The sequence below is a fragment of the Gymnodraco acuticeps genome, unplaced genomic scaffold (genome assembly GCF_902827175.1).
Source record: "Gymnodraco acuticeps unplaced genomic scaffold, fGymAcu1.1, whole genome shotgun sequence".
Lineage (NCBI taxonomy): Eukaryota > Metazoa > Chordata > Actinopteri > Perciformes > Bathydraconidae > Gymnodraco > Gymnodraco acuticeps.
In genome coordinates, this window is record NW_022991375.1 from 3,090,456 (window position 1) to 3,109,985 (window position 19,530).

Below are 19,530 nucleotides of genomic sequence, written 5' to 3' on the forward strand. Positions count from 1 at the left end.
ATTAGAGTACGTGCCTCTTTAGGGAACAATTACTGTTTTCAATTACAATTTCTGCTGTTCATGGACTCCAAATTGATGCCTTCAAGATGAAACCTGTGACCATTCTGTTACAGGACAGTGCGTTACCACTCAAAAACACAAAACAGCTTTGACTGATTGGGTTATTTTCATTGGTGTGGACATTTAACGGGCTAATAAGCCGTCTTGTTCAATAAAACATGACCTACATTACACCCCAAGCGTTACCCAGCTACGATCAAAGTGTGACTTCTGGGAGTTCACCAGCAGGTCACTGACTGCAAGTTTACAAAGAGCATCACGTAGTACCTCACGCATACCTACTACGTGTTACTCCTTACAAAAACTTGAAAAAACACCAAATCTACAACCTCTCTGTAGCCTCTGGTGTTTCGTGAACATTTTGAGACCAAAGAAAGACGTAGTGAACTCTTTAAATATCAGAACAAGGACAGATGTTTGATTGTATTGCAAGACTGACACTATAGATAAAGAAATTAGATTAGATACAATTTGTAATGGCCTTTCTATATCTCACTCACATTGCATGTCTCATGAAGATCCGGTGACCTCTGACCTCTACCTGCTCATTATGTGGGATCAGCTGACTGGCTCAAGAGCAACAGTTGACCTGACCCTACTCACCTGGGGAGATAACACACACAGACGTTCAGACAACTCCCATGCAGCATAGTGTGTGTGTGCCTCCCCTACTTGTACTATAGATGGATTTCCCTCCAAAAATCTTTAAAAAAAGGTTTATATAGCATATAGCATTTCTGGTAATTGAATAAGTGAAAAGTGTATATGAAGTAACCACATGGTAAAGCCTATTTTTGTACATTCCTACGCAAGTTAAACAACAATCCAAAGTGATATTTCTTTAAAATACTTCTCATCAGACCATATGAGAAATGTGTGTTATAGTATGTTTGCTATTATTCATTTAAATGGCTAAATTGTGTATCAAGATATGTTATTAATTATTTTGTTACAATATGATTCCATTGAAGACGATAAATGATCATATTCAATTAGAAAATAATTTACATTTTTTATACTTTATTAAAATGTACCTACTGAACAGACACAAATACGGTAGAGTTAAAACTTTTAGAAGATAAGTTGGTATATACAGTAAAAGGTTCTTTTTGCATCTTTAAAATGTTGCATCTTTAAAACTGACAAAATAACCATATCTAAGATACTTACGAGTGAACATCAACAATAGAACTAATCAAATGAAAATATGCAATTCAAACCTGAGAACTGGCTTTCAGAACAGCAGAAACAGGCCTAATGAGGACATATGAAACATAAACAGTGTATGTGCCTTGACTTAAACGTTTTTGCTTCTCTATTTAGATGAAATCTAAATAAAAAAATGTGCATTGAAATGAGTTCTACGAAACTGTGCAGCTTCTCTTCTCCGATCTCTCTGGACTTTACTTCAGATCCCTCTGAATACTGCGAAGGAGACAAAACAAGACATGAGTTCAATCTGCGGTAAGGCCTGCAACTGAAGATTATTCCATTCTTGTCTGTCAGCAATGTTTTCAATATGTCTTAATACAAAGAGAAATGAAACAAAAAACACTTCATGTATTTTATGAGCATATATGCAATCTAACTGACCGATGCTATCTGTAGGTTGTTGTACTTTCACACTCCCTTCTTGAAAGCACCTTAAAGAGCCATCAGAGCCCTTTCTTCCTTCTTCCATTGTAAACTAAACATTCTATAAAATATGAAAACATGAATTTGTTTTGTCCAACATGCTCCCCAAAGATACATTTCAATATATACAAATAAGACAAGCTGCACCTCTAGTTCATTCTCAATGCATTAGCACAGACATTACCCAACAGGGATATTACACTTACTGTTCTTAATTAAATTGCTAAAATGTGCACATCATGGCTGTTTCAGGGAGATCCCAGTCAGGTCTGTAACAGTAAACAGTTCAGTGAGAATGAGGTTTCGTACCTCTCCAGATACTTGTGGACATTGTCGTGGCCGTTGTAGCGGGCCAATCCCACCAGGATGCCGGTCGCACAGCGGCCATCCTTCTTACGACACAGACTGCAGTTACACATATCTCGGCAGATGGGACACGACCACGTCTAGAGAGAAACATATATATTATGGGTGACCAACACATGTAGTTACTCCTCTACACAAGTGAAGCAATGCTGGGGTTTGTAGGTACATCTGTGGGATATCTTATTTTTCTTTTGACGGTCTTTGCTGTCAAATGCTCACTAACGGCTGTCACGAGAAATGTAAGCTGAAACCAGCATTTCTTCTACGAAAATATCTTCATCCAAAAGCCCTTTGGATACTCTATTTAAAAGCTGTAATTTGACATTTCTGTATTTGAAAAATCTATAAGAAAGAACTCACAAACATTGCAGAATATTAATATTCATGTGTAAAAAAAAGCTTGTGAATGATAGTTTTCCTGTTTGCATTCATTACCCCTTCAATAAGACTTTGCGATAGCTTCTAAACAAACTGAAAAGAATAAAATACAAGACAAATTGGTTCTTAATCTGTAACTCACAATGTTTCGTGACATAAACATTTCAGCCACAGATTTGACAGATGTGAGTTTGTCCCAAAAGACCCCACACTCATCTTAAAATAAAATAATCCCAATTAATAAAAAGTGAATTACAGATGACGTGTATTAGCACTGACCGGGTCGAGCAGCACATCGCATACATCCTCCCCGTATCGGTTCTTCAGGCACGGCCCACAGAACTGACCTTTGGCCCCTACGCAGAAACCACTGCGACACACTGTCTTGGTGTCCAGAGTCTTCTGTCTGCACTGGTGACACGAGCTGCCCTGAAGAACACACACACACACACACAGTGAAAAACCGCACTAACCCAAGAAACCTAACAGTGTTGTTTTTTGCTAAGACCACTGATTAGGTAAAGCCGGATGTGCCTCACATTCTCCTTGTCCCAGATCTTGTCTTTGCTGCGGTATGCTATGTTGTCCAGGTCTTCTTTGGTGATATCCTCCACTGACCTCACGTCATACTGGCTCTTCCTGGAGCTCTGGCTCCTCCTCCTTTTCTTTTTCTCACCGACATGTTCCTCGTCCACCTGACCAATCAGGACCGGCAGATTGCAAATTAAAAATAATTCAAATGTTCCCTCCCTTTTAAATTACAATTTCATTTTTAGACATTTACTCTATAGACTTAAAGGTGGGGTAGGTAAGTTTGAGAAACCGGCTCGAGATACACTTTTTGTTATATTCCATGGAATGCTCTTAACATCCCGATAGCAATGAATATCTGAAGTGCTTTGACAAAAAATCCATAAAAAAAATGTCATCTGTGGAAGCCGTGGTACTGTCAAAAGTACAACCAATCCGTTTAGCCGGATTGCCGCCCTGTCTGTCAGCCTTCCATCTCGTGCACGCACAAATGTATCTCGTGCCCTCATTGGGCGTGCCGTCATTGGGCGTGCATTGCAGCAGTACTTCAATGACTCGCCAGCAACAGGCGGCCACTTTCACCAGTCTGCTGACGTCATGTGCGTTCATGTGTGTTGGAGGAGGTGCTCTGTAAGGAAGTCTGAAGGAAGGGGCGGATTCTTTTCGGCTGTGTACTTTAGTATTTTAGTGCACTCGAGCCGGTTTCTGAAACTTACCCACCCCACCTTTAAGTTGACTAGATAACTAACTGGGGATTGTATTATTGTTTTTTTTAGTGCACATATTTCTCTCCAAATGTAATAACAGTCTTTTTATTTTGTATTAATCTTTTATATGAAATATATAACATGAAACACAAGTTGATTGCCCGTTTATAAATATACAACCCATGCATCTACTGTATACAGTCTAATTACATTATGGATGACATAATGAAGCAATTCCTAAATAGAGAACTCCCAAATCAAGCAAGGTCCCTTTTGTTATGAACTTCATTGCATTATGCATTCATTAAAGCTGGGTGTATTCTGTAGATGTTGTTGAAAATGTGTGTGCTACAACATATCTTTAAATGTAACCCCCTAAATAAAGTACCTCCATCAGTCTCCTGGGGTCTATCGTCCTGGGGCTTCTGCTGGTGAGCGGCTCGCTCTTCTCCTCTACTGCAAAGTTCTCACGGGGACGAGCCTTACGGGACGGGTTCCTCCTTTCTGAGCCCATCTCTGGTTCAAACTTGCGTTTCCTGGGTGTTGCTTTCTCTGGCGCGTGTTTCTTCTTCTGCAGAGACAAAACACAGGGTTTATACATTAGAGCAGTAAAAGAGAAAAAAAATAAAAATAACTTGAGGTTTGTACCATGCTTGAGGCAACCTCAGAAAAGTTAATCTGATCTGTTTCCACAGCACTCCTTAGTTTCAGCAACTGTTAATCATGCAGCTTTGCTTCGAAAAGGTCATTAAGAGTATCTTTATAGAGTGCCGCAGTGACGCGTCCTAAAACCTGGATGTAAACTCCTTCCGGTTCCTTCGTCAAAAACTCAATGCAATTTCTCCATAGGATTTTGAAAAATAGCTGGAAATAAGGTCTGTGGTTGAAACACATTTAAGAGACGGATCACGTTTTGTTCAGTCGGATAATATCCACATGTCTATCCTACTTTTATAATTTTCTAAATCGTAAATCTAATCGCCAGAAGCAAAATGCTAACGTTATGCTATAAACGAACTACAGCAGGGTCGCTGCTTCAACGCCACGCCAACTTAAGATCCATATTCAAACATACAGATTCAAAATTGTACAAGTTGAAGCCTTTGTTTGAACAGTTTGCAGGAGGCAGGAACTTGCTTTCAAGCAGAACGCAGGGAAAAACAAACTTAGCGGGAGTGTTTACGTGTTCGGTGTAATGACGTACAACGGCCTCGACAACTTCTGTAGTCCTATTCAGCCACTTGTTAACAACCATCGCTTTTCAGACACGTAAACTCTTCAAAAATCACTGGGGTCACTGCTGATGTATTTCATGTCGTAGAACAAAACGTGATCCGTCTCTTCAATGTGTGTCGACCACAGACCTTATTTGGAGCTATTTTCCTAAATCCTATGGAGAAATTACATTGCTTTTTGGTGAAGGAACCGGAAGTGGTAAAATGCTAACTTACTTCTGGGTTTTAGGATGCGTCACTGTGGCATTCCATTGAATACAATTTAACCAATAAGGGCCTGTTTCCACATAGACCCCTTCTCTGAGCGCCAGTGTCTTTTTTCAATTTCCAAAAGGCACTATATGAACACTGGCCCCAAGTTGTCAATATTAGTCAATTTCTAGTTATAATAGCCATGCAATTAGTTCTCCTTGATCGCAAACAAACTTAATTTTGGAGCTGTTGCAATTACTTTTTTTGTAATATCTCACGGTAAAAAGGGGGAAAACCTGTAAAGTGAAAACAAAAAAATAATAGGTTATTTTAAACTGGCCTTGGTTTGTGTCTTGCGTTGCTTGGTGTATAGTTCATTGTTGAGTTTTGTGTATTTTTACATTACTGACTGCTGTGTCCATATCCATTTTGGGCTAATTGCATTTAAACTACATAGGAACAACAGCGAGATGCTATCCAATAATCTTTGTATGGATGTTAACAAGACAACAAAGATTTCTATGTTTACATTTAAAAGTATGGTTGTTTATTTCATGTTTATTAGTACAATGATACTGATGATCAATAATCTTTTATTGTTTGTGCGTATACTTACATGAGGGGTGGTGGGAGGAGTCAGGTCAGCCATGGTGCTGAGGTCAGCAAACAGCTTAGCCAGCTGAACACAACCACAGAGAAGATCACAGGTAAAGGAGATGTAACAAAGTGTGTTTGAATATGGATCAAACAAAGGCTTAATTACCATGGCTTTGTTTTCCTGGATGTTCTTGTTTCTTTTTTGTAGGCTCTGAGACAGGACCTCCTCTTCGGCTTCCCCCTCCCCCTCCTCCTCCTCCTCCTCCCCTTTCTCACTCTGCAGCTGCTGCCTCAGTGTCATCCTCTGTCTTCCTCTGGCTCTCTGTGAAGAAGGAGTTTCTTTGACTGGCTTGTTGACACTTTTCTCTTGTGGTTCCATTTTTGGGATGGATCGTCTTTTGACAGGAAACCTGGAAATGAAGGATCAATGGAATTGTCATGAATCAGGCCTGTGTATTCCTAAGGTTGTCACATGCACAGCTATAACACAGTTGTCTGCAATTAAAATATTCAGTCACAGCTTCCTACAACAGTGCAACGTTAAACATACTTAAAGGTCCCATGTCATGGCCATTTCTACTGATCATAATTCCGTTGTTGAGGTATACTAAAATGTATTTATATTGTGCAATGTTCCAAACTCACATTGGTTTCTCATACAGCATCTCTGTAAAGTATGTGTATTCACTCTCTGTCCTAAACGGCTTGTTGGAGCTCCTGTCCCCCCCCCCCTCCCTGTGAGCCCAGTGTGCTCTGATTGGTTGGGACGTTGCGAGGCTCGCTGCTCAGTGAGCTGGTTTACTGGTGTGGTTTCCGGGTCAGCGATACAGCGAGAAACTCATCCTGAGCACACACAAACTCACAGCCGAAGTAAAAACAATAAGTGTGGCTTGATATTGAGTAAGAAAAAGGTTTATAAACGCTGTGAGAATGGGTCTGCGGAGAGCATTTCTCCGCGATCCCAACTCGTCTATTACCAACCAGGGAGCTCTATGCAAGTCAATGGTTGGTTGAAAATGTTCGCTAAAGGTCCCCCCCACTGCGGTTGATAGTGACGCCAAGGGATCCTGGTGTGTGAGGAGCTCCGCAGATTGGTCAATTTTGGTTCCGGGAACCGCATGACGTCATGCGGTTCCCGGAAGAAACAAATGGAAAAAGAGAAATCTCCAACGAGGCGTTCTGGGGCAGCATAGACAGGTATTTTCTGTGTTAGAGTTTTACTCGCTACAGGGTGTACTTTGAGGGTTTTTGACTCTGCAGACCGTCTACATGCATAAAAACCTTCATAAACACACAAGGGGACGGGTATAACCAGAAAAGCATGACATGGGACCTTTAAAAGACATATAATTCAAGAAATTAAGAAATAAAATAGTGCAATAAAAAGTACAAGTGACAAAATGGTGCGAGTAAAATGCAGGAATAACCATCTTGTGTATTAGAACAAAACAACTGGAAGACAGCAATAATCTGACTCTATGGCCAATTCACTTTTTTCATCAAAATCACAAATATTAATAATAATAATAATAATAGCTTGGATTTATATAGCGCCTTTCATGGGACCGACCCAAGGTCGCTTTACAAAGAAAAACAAGAGTAAAAACAAAAAGGCAGTCACACAAACAGTCAGACAGGGAATATTTCTGCCTAAACAGGATTTAAGGCCTCATGTGTGACACAAATAGACCAAATAAACTCATTGTTAGCGGAAGTGGTAACAACAACAAGAGGCACACACCTCAAGGCTACCAAAAGACTATTCCTCTTTGGAGGGCGGGCCTCGTCGTCATCTGAGTAGAAGCCTGTGTCCACTTCGCTGTCCTCTTCTGAGTCCCCCATCTAGAGAAACCAGAGACAACATTTAGCCTGGTGCTTTGGCTGAAGTATCGCACACTTTTCCCCCCCAAAACAAAAAACAGCCAACAATATGCAATTCCTACCCTGTTCTTTAGCCGTTTGTTAAAAGTTCCTCTTTCCTGCTCTTCCTCATCCTCGCTAAAACCTTCAAACTCCTCCTCACTGTCTGACTGGCTGAACAGGAGAGCCAGCTCAGCAGTGATGAACTTGGATTTGAAGCATGGAGCCTGTTGGCAGACAAACCAAGCATCATATTAAACCAGGTTTAGATGGTGTGGAGTTTTTGACATCCAGTTAGGCCAAGGAGCTAATTTCTATAGTAGCTCCCTGTTTTGTTTGGGTCCAGTGTGCACACACAAGACAAGGGACACAGGCGTTACGCTATCAGAATAAGAAAAAGATCACCTGGTAAGGTAGCTTTCCACCTTGGTTAGGATTTATACTTTAGATTTTATGTATTTATCTTATCGTTTGTATGCATGTGTGTGTATGTACATTCTATACAGGTTTGTCATTTTAAAATGTATAACTTACTTGTGTGCAGTCTTTTGTTTGTCAATTAAAATACCATAACTTAAAACACATGGAAGAAGAAAAATGCAAGCTTCCATCAGATTCCAAAAACTCTGCTTTGTAAATGTTTTATGGTGAAGAAACAGCACTCAATGCATGCGTTAGAACGTACAGATACACGCAATGCTTTAGGTGTTGTAACTACACACTCATTATGGTTCTTGAGAAGAAAACTGTAACTTGCAACTTCTCAGATACAGTTTCAAAATGTACACAAGAGGGAGCACCGTTCCAACAGTGTACATCCATGACTACTGAACTGTCTGCGGTGGGAAGGAACGATGGAGAAGTTCAGCTGTGGCACTGTGAACACTATGAAGCCGTTTTCATGATTTGACATTGGCAGATGTTAAACTTAACCCAAGAAACGTCCTTATCACATCCGACCTGTGCAGCTTCTCAATGTATATCCAATGACAAAGTGAAGTGCAAAGGAAACAAACACTTAACTTGTACTTTCCGGGGATTGGCTTTACTTCCTCATTGTTCAACAAAACCCCCATGCTGTGCATTTATTAAATACATATTAATTACAATTTGGGTTTTTTCTTCTGACCTTTTTAAAACTCAACATGAAAAAAACAAAAACGTTTTTTTGTTGCTGTAACCTTTCTATATTTGGACAGGCAAACTTGATGAAGGTATCAAATAATGGAAAATACACCACAGCATGATCATTTAATTTAAAAAGTAAGTATTTATGTACAGGTATAAATATATGATACTTTCCACATCAAAGTTATAGACTATATACAAATCTTATGCATTCAAAAGATTTTACAGCCAAAGTCTAAGATCCAGAAAATAAGTAATGTAATATTTTTCAGTAGCTGGCTTTGTGAACATGTAATTCAAAAATCATCTTTCAAATCAGCATTTCCTTACATTTAGGTGAAGTCAAGACTCATGCCGTATCTAGCTGATTGTTTTTTAACTGGTAAAGAGGTCCAGGACCCAAAACACAATACTAGGTCAAGTGTTAACATGTTGTTCTTTTGTGGGCTCTTATAATTACATTGTGCAAGCATTTTACTATGTAAAAGACTGACTTTTAAAGCTTGGAATCTTTGATAAATATGTACACGTGAGACTGTTGTTCAAGTGTAAAACAGAGTTAAGGCCTTGTCTGATCTATTTGTTTATGTCCCACCTCCCACTTGTAAACTGTCCTCTAGTCTAAGAAATGTTGACCTCTGACCTTAAAAGACGAGGGCGGCACAGACCCATCTCCTTGATACAATTACCTTTACTTTGAGCATAAGCTAACTGTACATATATTCAGCCAAAATGCAGGCAGGTGGAAGAAGTACTCAGTGTGTGTTTAGGTAAAAGTAGAACTACCAGAGAGCAGGGATACTCTGTTACAAGTCCTGCTTCCAAAATCTTACTTAGCAAAGTAAAAGCACAAACGTATTAGCATCAAAATGTACCTAAAGTACCAACAGTTAAAGTGTTATGCAGATTTGCCCATGTCCGAGTGAAATATAAATGATACGTTCTAATTATAATCATTATTTTATTTACTTTGTTTGCTGCAGAGTAGCTTGTGAATTGGAATACTCAAGTACAAGTCCTTCAAAATGGTACTTAAGCACAGTAGGCTACTCTTAGTAACTTTAAATCACTGCCAAAATGTAAACATGAACATTGATGTGATGAAACTCACGTGTAAGCTAGCTGCTGGTCAAACCAGGTAAAAAACAAATACAATGCAGGGTTTGGAAATAGACTTTTACACAAAACATAATGGCAGCATGTCAGGGTTACAGAACAGAATTAACTTCAGCAGAAAACCACCCTTTTTCAGAAGATAAAAGCACGTTTCTTTTTAAAAATGGGGCATACTCAGGCCAGGTGAACCGACAGCGTTAACAATGGTGTATAGTTTGAGTACTTGTGACTTTTCTTAACCACGCAATATAACGGGGGGAATAGTTAGATTGACACGAAGTGCTATGCCACTTACCTTTGATGTGAGGGTCATTTTTATTTCAGTTTAAGGCTAATTTCAGTCCAACAGAAACGTATGTCTTGTAACATGAAAAGCAAATGGGTAAGGAGGGTTTAAAAATTAACCGCTGGTGAATTCCTTTCAATACAAAAGTAGGGGTTTTGTTATTGCCCTGCTTATATTTTAGTTTTGAGGTAATTCGAATAATTATAACAAGTGAGACTCCACTTAGCTCTCTGTATTACTGAAAGGTTTTTGCTCTCTTTTGGTTTTCGATGAACATGTAACTGTATGTTAAGTAGTCCCTTTAGTTTGTATCACCCCCGAAACTCATAATGGTGCAGTCCGTCCTTTCGCGCGAAAACGGCATATGGGCGTGTTAATCAAGGAGAACATGCCCTAGTTCCCTTTATCCATGGGTTTTACAAAACACCTCCTTTTAAATGTTTCAAGATAACAATTTAAAAACACATTTGACTTCTTATAAAAATGTAGAACCAAATCTAAATATTTTTAAATGTTATTATTTGAATTTGTGTATTGTCTCTCTTGTCCCTCAAATGTGTTGTTCAAAAATCTTATTTTGTGTATATTTACCGATATTTACCTAATAATACACCATGACATATTAATAGTTTGAAGTTATTAATCACATTGCAAATGTTTTTTATTTGTTTTGCAATTCATTCTGTTTTAAAATCGTGAAAATACTGTGTTTTATTTAGTTTGTAAGAGGGTAATTAGCAATCATTTTTATTGTTTATTATCAATCAATGATTTTTCTCAGTTTAGTCAATGAAATGTTCAAAATAGCAACAGGATAGGCTACGTAATATAATATAACAATAAACAATTAGGGTTTATTCTGCAGCTTTATGAATGTTTCTACTTATGATAGCACATACAATTTGGTGATGATACTGTAAGTAGGCGTCTTGTAAATTGCGATATCACTGCGTCTGCATTTTAGTTAAGTATCTAAATAGGTATTCCACCACTGACTTTCATGAAATCTTGACAGGAATTTCGGCAAATAAAATAAAATAAAAACATTAGTTAGTTACTCCCTTGTGACCTAAGGTCAAAATCATAAAAATGTTCCTACAAATTGTTCCCGAAATGTTTCCTTAAACTTGTGTGCCAGATGTCATTGTAGCAGGCTCAGTAACCATAGTCTTCACATGTTGCCTGAAAACTAATGAGAGCAATGAATTCTGGCACATTGAGAAAAAGGTTTTGCATATATGAAATTATATTGAATTAATGTGCAATAAGTGCAATTTGAAGGTAAATTGGACTTTGCAACCATTGGAGCTCCTAGGTGTTTCCATTATGCCTAACAAGGAAATAATTGAATCTTTCCCAATAGTAGTCTTCTTTATGGTGGTCTACAGAGGGGCTACAACAGCCCAAAACACACACATTAGAAGAACGCGCTGCACTTCCAAAACAGGGCCACTGATATATAGGCCTAGCTCAATTGGTTGAGCTCGGGGCCAATGTAAATTTGCTGCATGTCATCCCGTCTACCAATTTAAATTCTGACACAAACAAGAAAGGCACTGTTTGTCCGAATATACTCTTATAAAAAACACACACACAACTATTCAAATATAAAAACACATATGTGACAAAACCGACAAAACACATACAAATGAAGAAAAAACTACACCAACTTGATAACGCATGCACATAATTTAAAGAGCATTCACCAACTTGACGAAAAATGCGCAGGGTTGACTAAAAGCGCTGCATAGACAAAAACGCTACAAATACAAATCAGAGCAAATGAAAAAAATGCTGCAAGAAGCTCAAAACACAACGGAAAGCAGGGGACACTAAAACGTGATGCACACAGCTGGGACTGAAGCCGTTCGGGCGTTTTCCCCTGTCAGCCACCGTACTTTGAAGTGACCAGAAAGAAAATGTAAACGTATAAACAATATAACAGGTGACGGAGGACTTGACCTGAGTATTTCTTAAAAGCCTGGATATTAGCCTACCCATGATATTACCCAGCTACTTAATATTTGTATCAATTTCCAAGGGCAATTACACAGCACCTGCATCACACCAGGCCTTTTTTTCCTGTTTGTTTCACATCATAATTATCCTCCACTGCTGTTTAGATGTCAGAATCCTGATTGGTAAAATACTCATCAGGATGAATGCAAAATGATAGGGGTTAGCGGCTACATGCCAGCTGGAATCAGTGTGGATGAGACAGAAGCAGCTGTTGACACACTGCAAACATGTTCTGCCTCTTTTGGCTTTAAGTTTATGGCTCAGAAGAGTGGTTTTACCAATCAGTGGTTCAACCTGCAGCCCATGCAGTCAACATGTCAATGGGACAAATAATTAACCCTAAATTGCTCCCGATTGCATGGCCAACAGTGTGTGAGTATGTGTTAATCTTGTCTCACCTTAGCAGGTGCACTATGAGTCTGTGTATGCATGTTGTTCAACTTGACTTATGTAAAAGTGCTTTCTGGGGTCGCAAGAGTGGAAAAGTGCTATAGAAATGCTGCCAATATACACTTAGTCTCTATTTCTATCTCCTTCCCTGATTCCTTTCTGCTTCCAACCTTTTTTCCTGTTCCTCTCTCACAATAAGATGTCTACCACAACGAAAGGCCCATGATCTCTTAACTGAAGCTGATACTCTAGTTTTGGGTTATTTCGAGAGTTTAAACTTGTAATACTGTTGTCCAGGGTGTGGTCCGCATTAGTCAACAATACACAGAAGGATTGTGGGCACTTTTGTTTCACCCTGTTATTTCCCAGTAACTCTTCAATCAAATAACAAAGGAAAAACCCAAGAAGTTTGACTAAAAACAAAATGAACAGTTTATGTTTTAATAATTTGTTTTGTTTCCCAACAAAAACAGATCATTTTATATGAAGTGCATTGAAATCTGAGACACAGGTGATGATAAATATGTCTGTAACCATTCACCATGCTGCCACTTTTTGAGCTTCACGCCATGCCTTTGGTTAACGTTAACCCCTGGAGCGACCAGTGTGAATATGTACATTCATGAAAATAAAGGTTAGACAAAAGGACTTCTGTTCACACACATGTACAAGTTTACACATGTGTCCATGCTATCCTTCTGGACTCCAGAAGGATAGCATGGACTTCATCTTCAAGTCAAGGTAAGACCCCAATTGTAATGAAAATGGGATCTTACTAAGAAAGAACAATCCAATATTTAGATTTTGGGTATCCTTTTGTTGAACGGTCTGTTTAAAATGAATCGAAGCATCAGACTAAAAAAGCTTTTGAAAATAACCGAATATTTCGATTAAGGTGAAAATATAATATTTGGAAATCTGACCCTGAAAGAGTCAGTGCCTCACCAGCCATGAACCTCACCGCACGTCACTGATGGAAAGACACAAGTTCAATATAAGGAATCAAAAAGTTGGTGAGTCAATTTAATCGTATGGCAGTGCTTTAAGGATCAAGGCAAAGAGCTGCAAATTTGGGAATCTCTATGAAGAACTAATCAGAGATAGACTGGTCTGTGGTATCAGTAATGACAACTTAAGGAAAGTGCTCCTGAGAGACTGTGATTTAACACTAATCAAGGCTGTTAATTATGTCAGATCCATGAGATGACAATACAAGAGAGCACAATACAACGCTAGCTATGCCACATCACTCTGCCACAAATGTGGATTCAGTTCAGACTTACCAGAGAGGAACACGAAAATACGACAACAAAGGAAACCTCAGGCAAATGGAGTTAGCTGTATTTCCAACTGCTACAACTGTGGAGGTAGTCATGCAGCAAAGAGGGACAACTGTCCAGCTAATGGTCAACAGTGTCATACCTGCAAAAAGTGGAATCATTTCAAGAAGTGTTGCAAGTCCATACAACAAGCATATAACAAGCAAGGGCCCAGGAGGATAGTTCATCAACTAGAACCTGATCAAGCTGATACAACTACAGATGAAACATTCTATGTAGACGGCGTAACACTGCAAGTAAGTGTTGATGCAACTGATGCACGGATAGAAAAAAATGATGAGGCTTTTGTCACTGTGCACATCAATGATGTAGTTGAGATGAAAGTAGACACTGGTGCAAAGTGCAATGTTATGTCAAAAATGCCATTCAATGTGATAAAAGGAGATGAACAAATACAGACATGTTTTAAATCCACTAATCTTGTTGCATATGGTGGTAGCAAAATCAAAACTGCGGGCGTAGTCAGACTGCAGTGCCACCTAGTGGGAAAAGTCCACACACTGCCATTCTACATTGTAGAAGAGGATGTCCTGCCACTCCTTGGGCTACGAGCGTGCAGACGGATGGGACTAGTTTCATTCAGTGAAGCAGTTCATCAATTAAGCCCCACTGACGATGATTTTTCAGTTGAGATCCAAACAGAATACAGTGATCTCTTCTCTGATGAGCTTGGAAAGCTACCTGTGACGTACTCGATGACTCTCGACCCAGATGTAAAACCAGTCGTTCGACCTGCACATCGCATACCTGTGTCTATGAAAGACAGAGTCAAAGCTGAACTCGACAAGATGCAGGAACTGGGCGTCATCATTCCTGTCTCAGAGCCCACTGATTGGGTGTCCTCTATGGTAGCCACTAGCAAAAAGGACAAACAAGAAATCAGGATATGCATTAATCCAAGAGACTTGAACACTGCTCTGAAAAGACCACACCATCCTATGCGTACTGTGGAAGAAGTCGCCACACACATGTCAAAAGCAACTACGTTTTCTGTATTAGATGCAAAGAGATCTTTTTGGCAGATTCCACTCGACCATAAGTCTTCCATGTTAACCACTTTCAGCTCCCCTTTTGGTCGTTACAGATTTCTAAGAATGCCATTTGGAATCAATTCTGCCAGTGAGGTGTTCCAGCGCTCCATGGAACAGATTTTCGCTGGATACCCCTGTGAAATCATCGTTGATGATATCATTATTGCAGGTAAAGATGTTGCAGAGCACGACGCCAACCTGAGAAAAGTGCTTAACAGGGTCAGGGAGGTTAATTTAAGGCTTAACCCCCTCAAGTGCAAGTTCAGGCTAAGCCAAGTCGGCTATGTGCAACCCAGTCTCACGGCATTTCGTGTTCACCAACACGATTTTTAATCTATTGATTCGTGTTCACCAACACGATTTGCCCCTTTTTTTCGTGTTGCACAGCACGATTTTAAAAGCAATGTATTTCTACTGCCTGCAGCACGTCTTTTTCTCTGGTCGGGTCGAGGAAGACCGGAAGCTGTGTGGTTCATAAAAACATGTTCTTACTCAATATCAAGCCACAGTTATTGCTTTTATTTGAAATCGTATAATTTCTGACTTTTGTTGCCGTCTGTGAGGAAAATAAATGGGGCTCAGAGCCTCAGAATACGGAAATCTGTATTTTTTAATATTTTTTTCCTTCTAATTCGATATTCTTTTCAAAATAACACACTGTTATTTACTCACCAATAACACACAATTATCCTTGCTTTTATTTATTGGTTTAATTCCATAATCTCGGGCTTTTTTGGCGTCCGTCAGGAACTGAATTTCAAAATAAAAATAACCGGAAACAGACGTAGGCCTATAAGGGACATTTTGAGCATCATTGCGATTGTCAACATTTCTGTGTTTAGGATGGCCGAAGACACTACACTACCCATAATCCCCAGCTATCGTTTAGGACTACAGTCCCCGCAAGGTTACGCAGAGCGTCAAACAGCTGTGTGAAATGGAACGAAACCACGCCAGACTATCCAAAACTGGAATCGAACGCCCCCCCCAGAACTACACATGCTGGCTATTGTGTTTCGCAAAATGTCCTATGGGACGTCTCTACTGAACGTTTTCGTTTTTCCCACAATTAGAAGTTGCCAGTATTAAACACATTGATGTTATCAAATGTAAAACATATCATTAATGAATGGGTGAAAATCGCTTGTGTCCAAAATGCGCAGCATTAATACCCACATGACAGCTCATTGTTACTTTGTAATTATACTCCACTACAATTCAGAGGTTAACCTGGTATTTTTACTCCACTGCATTTATTTGAGTTACTTTGCAGATTCTGATTAATTATGTGAAATATAAACAACCCTTAAATCAGACTTTAGTTACACCTGAGTAAAATTCAGGTAAGGTGATTGTCAAGTGCCAACAATCAGGAGAGATATTTGATAGTTGGTGCTTGAGAAGACTAAACATGTATCTGCAATTTACATGAATGGAAACGAGTAATAAAGTATATTCATTACTCGTTATTCTCTACTAATAGTTAATTAAAGACTGTATATTATGGCTATTTGCACATCCCTTTCAAGATTTTCAAAGGTGTATTGACATATCATATACACAACTACGGTGTAGTTATGCAATGAATGAAACACTTGGGTCACAGGTTCCTCAACAGTGCATTACAAGACATCTATCAATATGTGTGTACCTCCACCATTAAACTGTCATATTCTGCACATTTCTTATTCTATCTACATACATAAGAGTATAATTCATATGTATAATATCAGTTAAAATAAGTGCTTCAACATAGTTAACATTGCAGGAAAGCAATATATTAGACGTTAAGTACTTTGTCAGGCTTAATATTTATCTGTAGATAGATACCCCCAAAGTTGTTTTCTTATTTAAAAGAAGACCTTGATCTGTTATTTAATGTTTAAATAAAGGTTAATTCGTTTTTCTGTTTTGCACCTCCTCCTATTAATATCTTTGTACATTCTGCACTAAACTGTTTTATTGTAGAGATCACTTATAGTATCTTCTTGATTTTTTATATTCTATATTTATACTTTCCCCCTATGAAAGTATGTACTCTTAATATTTTTTTAATCAAATAAAACACAATCATTCAATAACGTGCTTTAACCACTAGGCGGTGCACACAAGGTACACACAGCCATAATAACTTTGTATTATTAGTGTAGGACACTTTTGTTTTCGTACAACATCTGAAAATGTGTAGTTTTATGCATGCTTTCACATAATTTTACAGCATATTGCTATACTATTTCAGACTCAGTATTTACATTCTTACATTCAAAGAAAATCAGTAATATCTTTAAAAACTACAGTCCTTTTATATCAGCTGTGCACCGTTATAGTGTAAATATAACCTATCTGTGAATTAGATCAAATGTAAAAGTCAGCCGAATTAGTGTTGATACTGCAAGGAGACGTATTGTGTGAAGAGAAATTGAAGATGTTGCTTAATTGTTGAATATATTTATGATCCACGTCAAGTATTCAGTTTCGGCGGCATTTTCTCAGTTTTTCCAAAGGTCTTCTCATCAGGGCTCTATAAATAAAGAACTACGGCAGATCTGTAATATACAATGCAGCCGAACCGTGTATTACAATGCCGTTATGTGATGACTTTCAAAGAGAAAAGCAAGAGCGCTCGGAATTAAGTATTATTTTATTCTTTTAAAATGTTTTCCGGATTTCATATCATATAAACACCAAATCCCAGCATGCATTGCGGCTAAAACATCCAATAAGCTAGCTTACCATAGTTTACCATACCATATACCATACCATAACCATAGCTGAGGATCTTGGGTAATCGCTCGAAATGCCTACGTCTGTTTCCGGTTATTTTTATTTTGAAATTCAGTTCCTGACATACGCCAAAAAAGCCCGAGATTATGGAATTAAACCAATAAATAAAAGCAAGGATAATTGTGTGTTATTGGTGAGTAAATAACAGTGTGTTATTTTGAAAAGAATAACAAATTAGAAGGAAAAAAATATTTTAAAAATACAGATTTCAGTATCCTGAGGCTCTGAGCCCCATTTATTTTCCTCACAGACGGCAACAAAAGTCCGAAATTATACGATTTCAAATAAAAGCAATAACTGTGGCTTGATATTGAGTAAGAACATGTTTTTATGAACCACACAGCTTCTGGTCTTCCTCGACCCGACCGGAGAAAAAGACGTGCTGCAGGCAGTAGAAATACATTGCTTTTAAAATCGTGCTGTGCAACACGAAAAAAAAGGGGCAAATCGTGTTGGTGAACACGAATCAATAGATTAAAAATCGTGTTGGTGAACACGAAATGCCGTGAGACTGGGTTGGAACAGCAGCAGAAAGCTTTTGAAGATGTAAAGAAACGCATGTCTTGCCCACCGGTGTTGCTATACTATGACTGTGACCTGTGACGCTTCACAGTACGGACTCGGTGCAGCGTGTTTGCAGGAAGGAAAACCTGTAGCGTATGCTTCGCGTACGCTAACTGAAACAGAAACCAGATATGCTCAAATCGAAAAAGAGTTGTTGGTAGTGGTCTTTGCATGTTCAAAATTCAATGACTATATCTATGGTAAACCAGTCACTATTGAAACAGACCACCAGCCCCTCGTCACCATACTAAAAAAGCCCATACACACAGCACCTGCAAGACTACAAAGAATGATGCTACGACTACAAAAGTACGACATCACCCTTGTGTACAAATGCGGAAAGCAAATGTTCCTGGCTGACACTTTGTTGCGAGCTCTCCGCAGCTCCACAGTTGAGCAAGCTGAAGAAGAGGACAACTTCAACGTGATGACTGTTAACTACATATCTTCTTCTCGCTTAGAAGAGTTAGAGAGGCACACCGCTGAAGACATGACTCTGCAACAAACACTCAGCACCACTATCAGACACGGGTGGCCCGCTAAACAGCATAATTTCCACATGCCATTAGACCGTATTTTCCTTTCAGAGACGAACTGATTGTTGAAAATGGAGTCATAATGAAGGGTCACAAAGCAGTTATTCCTCTGTTACTACAGAAAGAATACATCAGCATCATGCACAGAGGACATCCTGGTGAAGAAGCTACAAAGCGGACATGCTTCGTGACATCACTGCAGCAACAGTCATTGCAAAGCTGAAAAGACATTTCTCAGTTCATGGAACACCTCACACCCTCATGTCAGACAATGGGAGGCAGTTTACTAGCCAGCGCTTTAAAGACTTTGCTTCACAGTGGGACTTCACTCATATTACCAGCAGCCCTGAGTATCCCCAGTCCAACGGGCTAGCTGAACGGGCTGTGCGCAGTGCTAAGCAGCTCATGGAGAAATCTCATAGAGATGGAAATGATGTTTTTCTTAACCTTATTAATCAGGAATGTACCACGTGACGCAAAATTAGGATCTCCTGCACAGAGACTGATGTCGAGACAAACACGTACAACACTCCCCAGTCTCGGTGAAGCTGCTTGAGCCAGACATGCGCCATCCACAAGAGGTAAAAGCCCAGCTTCTAAACAAGAGGATGTATCAAAAACAGTGCTATGATAAGTCAAGCCGACCACTACAACCTTTGATGGAAGGACAGGTTGTTAGGATGCAGACCCCACAAGGTTACAACAGTACTGGAATGATTCAACAGATTTGCAAGGAACCCCGGTCATACGTCGTCCACTCAGACGGGAAGCTGTA

General features: G+C 39.1%; 1 protein-coding gene across 1 annotated transcript; it reads right to left on the bottom strand.

Annotated features, from left to right (window-relative positions):
- Positions 1–1,060: 1,060 nt before the first annotated feature.
- cdca7b (cell division cycle associated 7b) lies at positions 1,061–10,357 on the bottom strand. The gene is given in 11 exon segments (XM_034240846.1): positions 1,061–1,485; positions 2,005–2,141; positions 2,719–2,868; positions 2,979–3,134; positions 4,066–4,248; positions 5,721–5,783; positions 5,868–6,111; positions 7,443–7,543; positions 7,645–7,788; positions 10,101–10,132; positions 10,135–10,357. Coding segments are annotated over 11 exon segments (1,272 nt in total). The 5' UTR covers positions 10,175–10,357; the 3' UTR covers positions 1,061–1,463.
- Between the last annotated feature and the right edge of the window lie 9,173 nt (positions 10,358–19,530).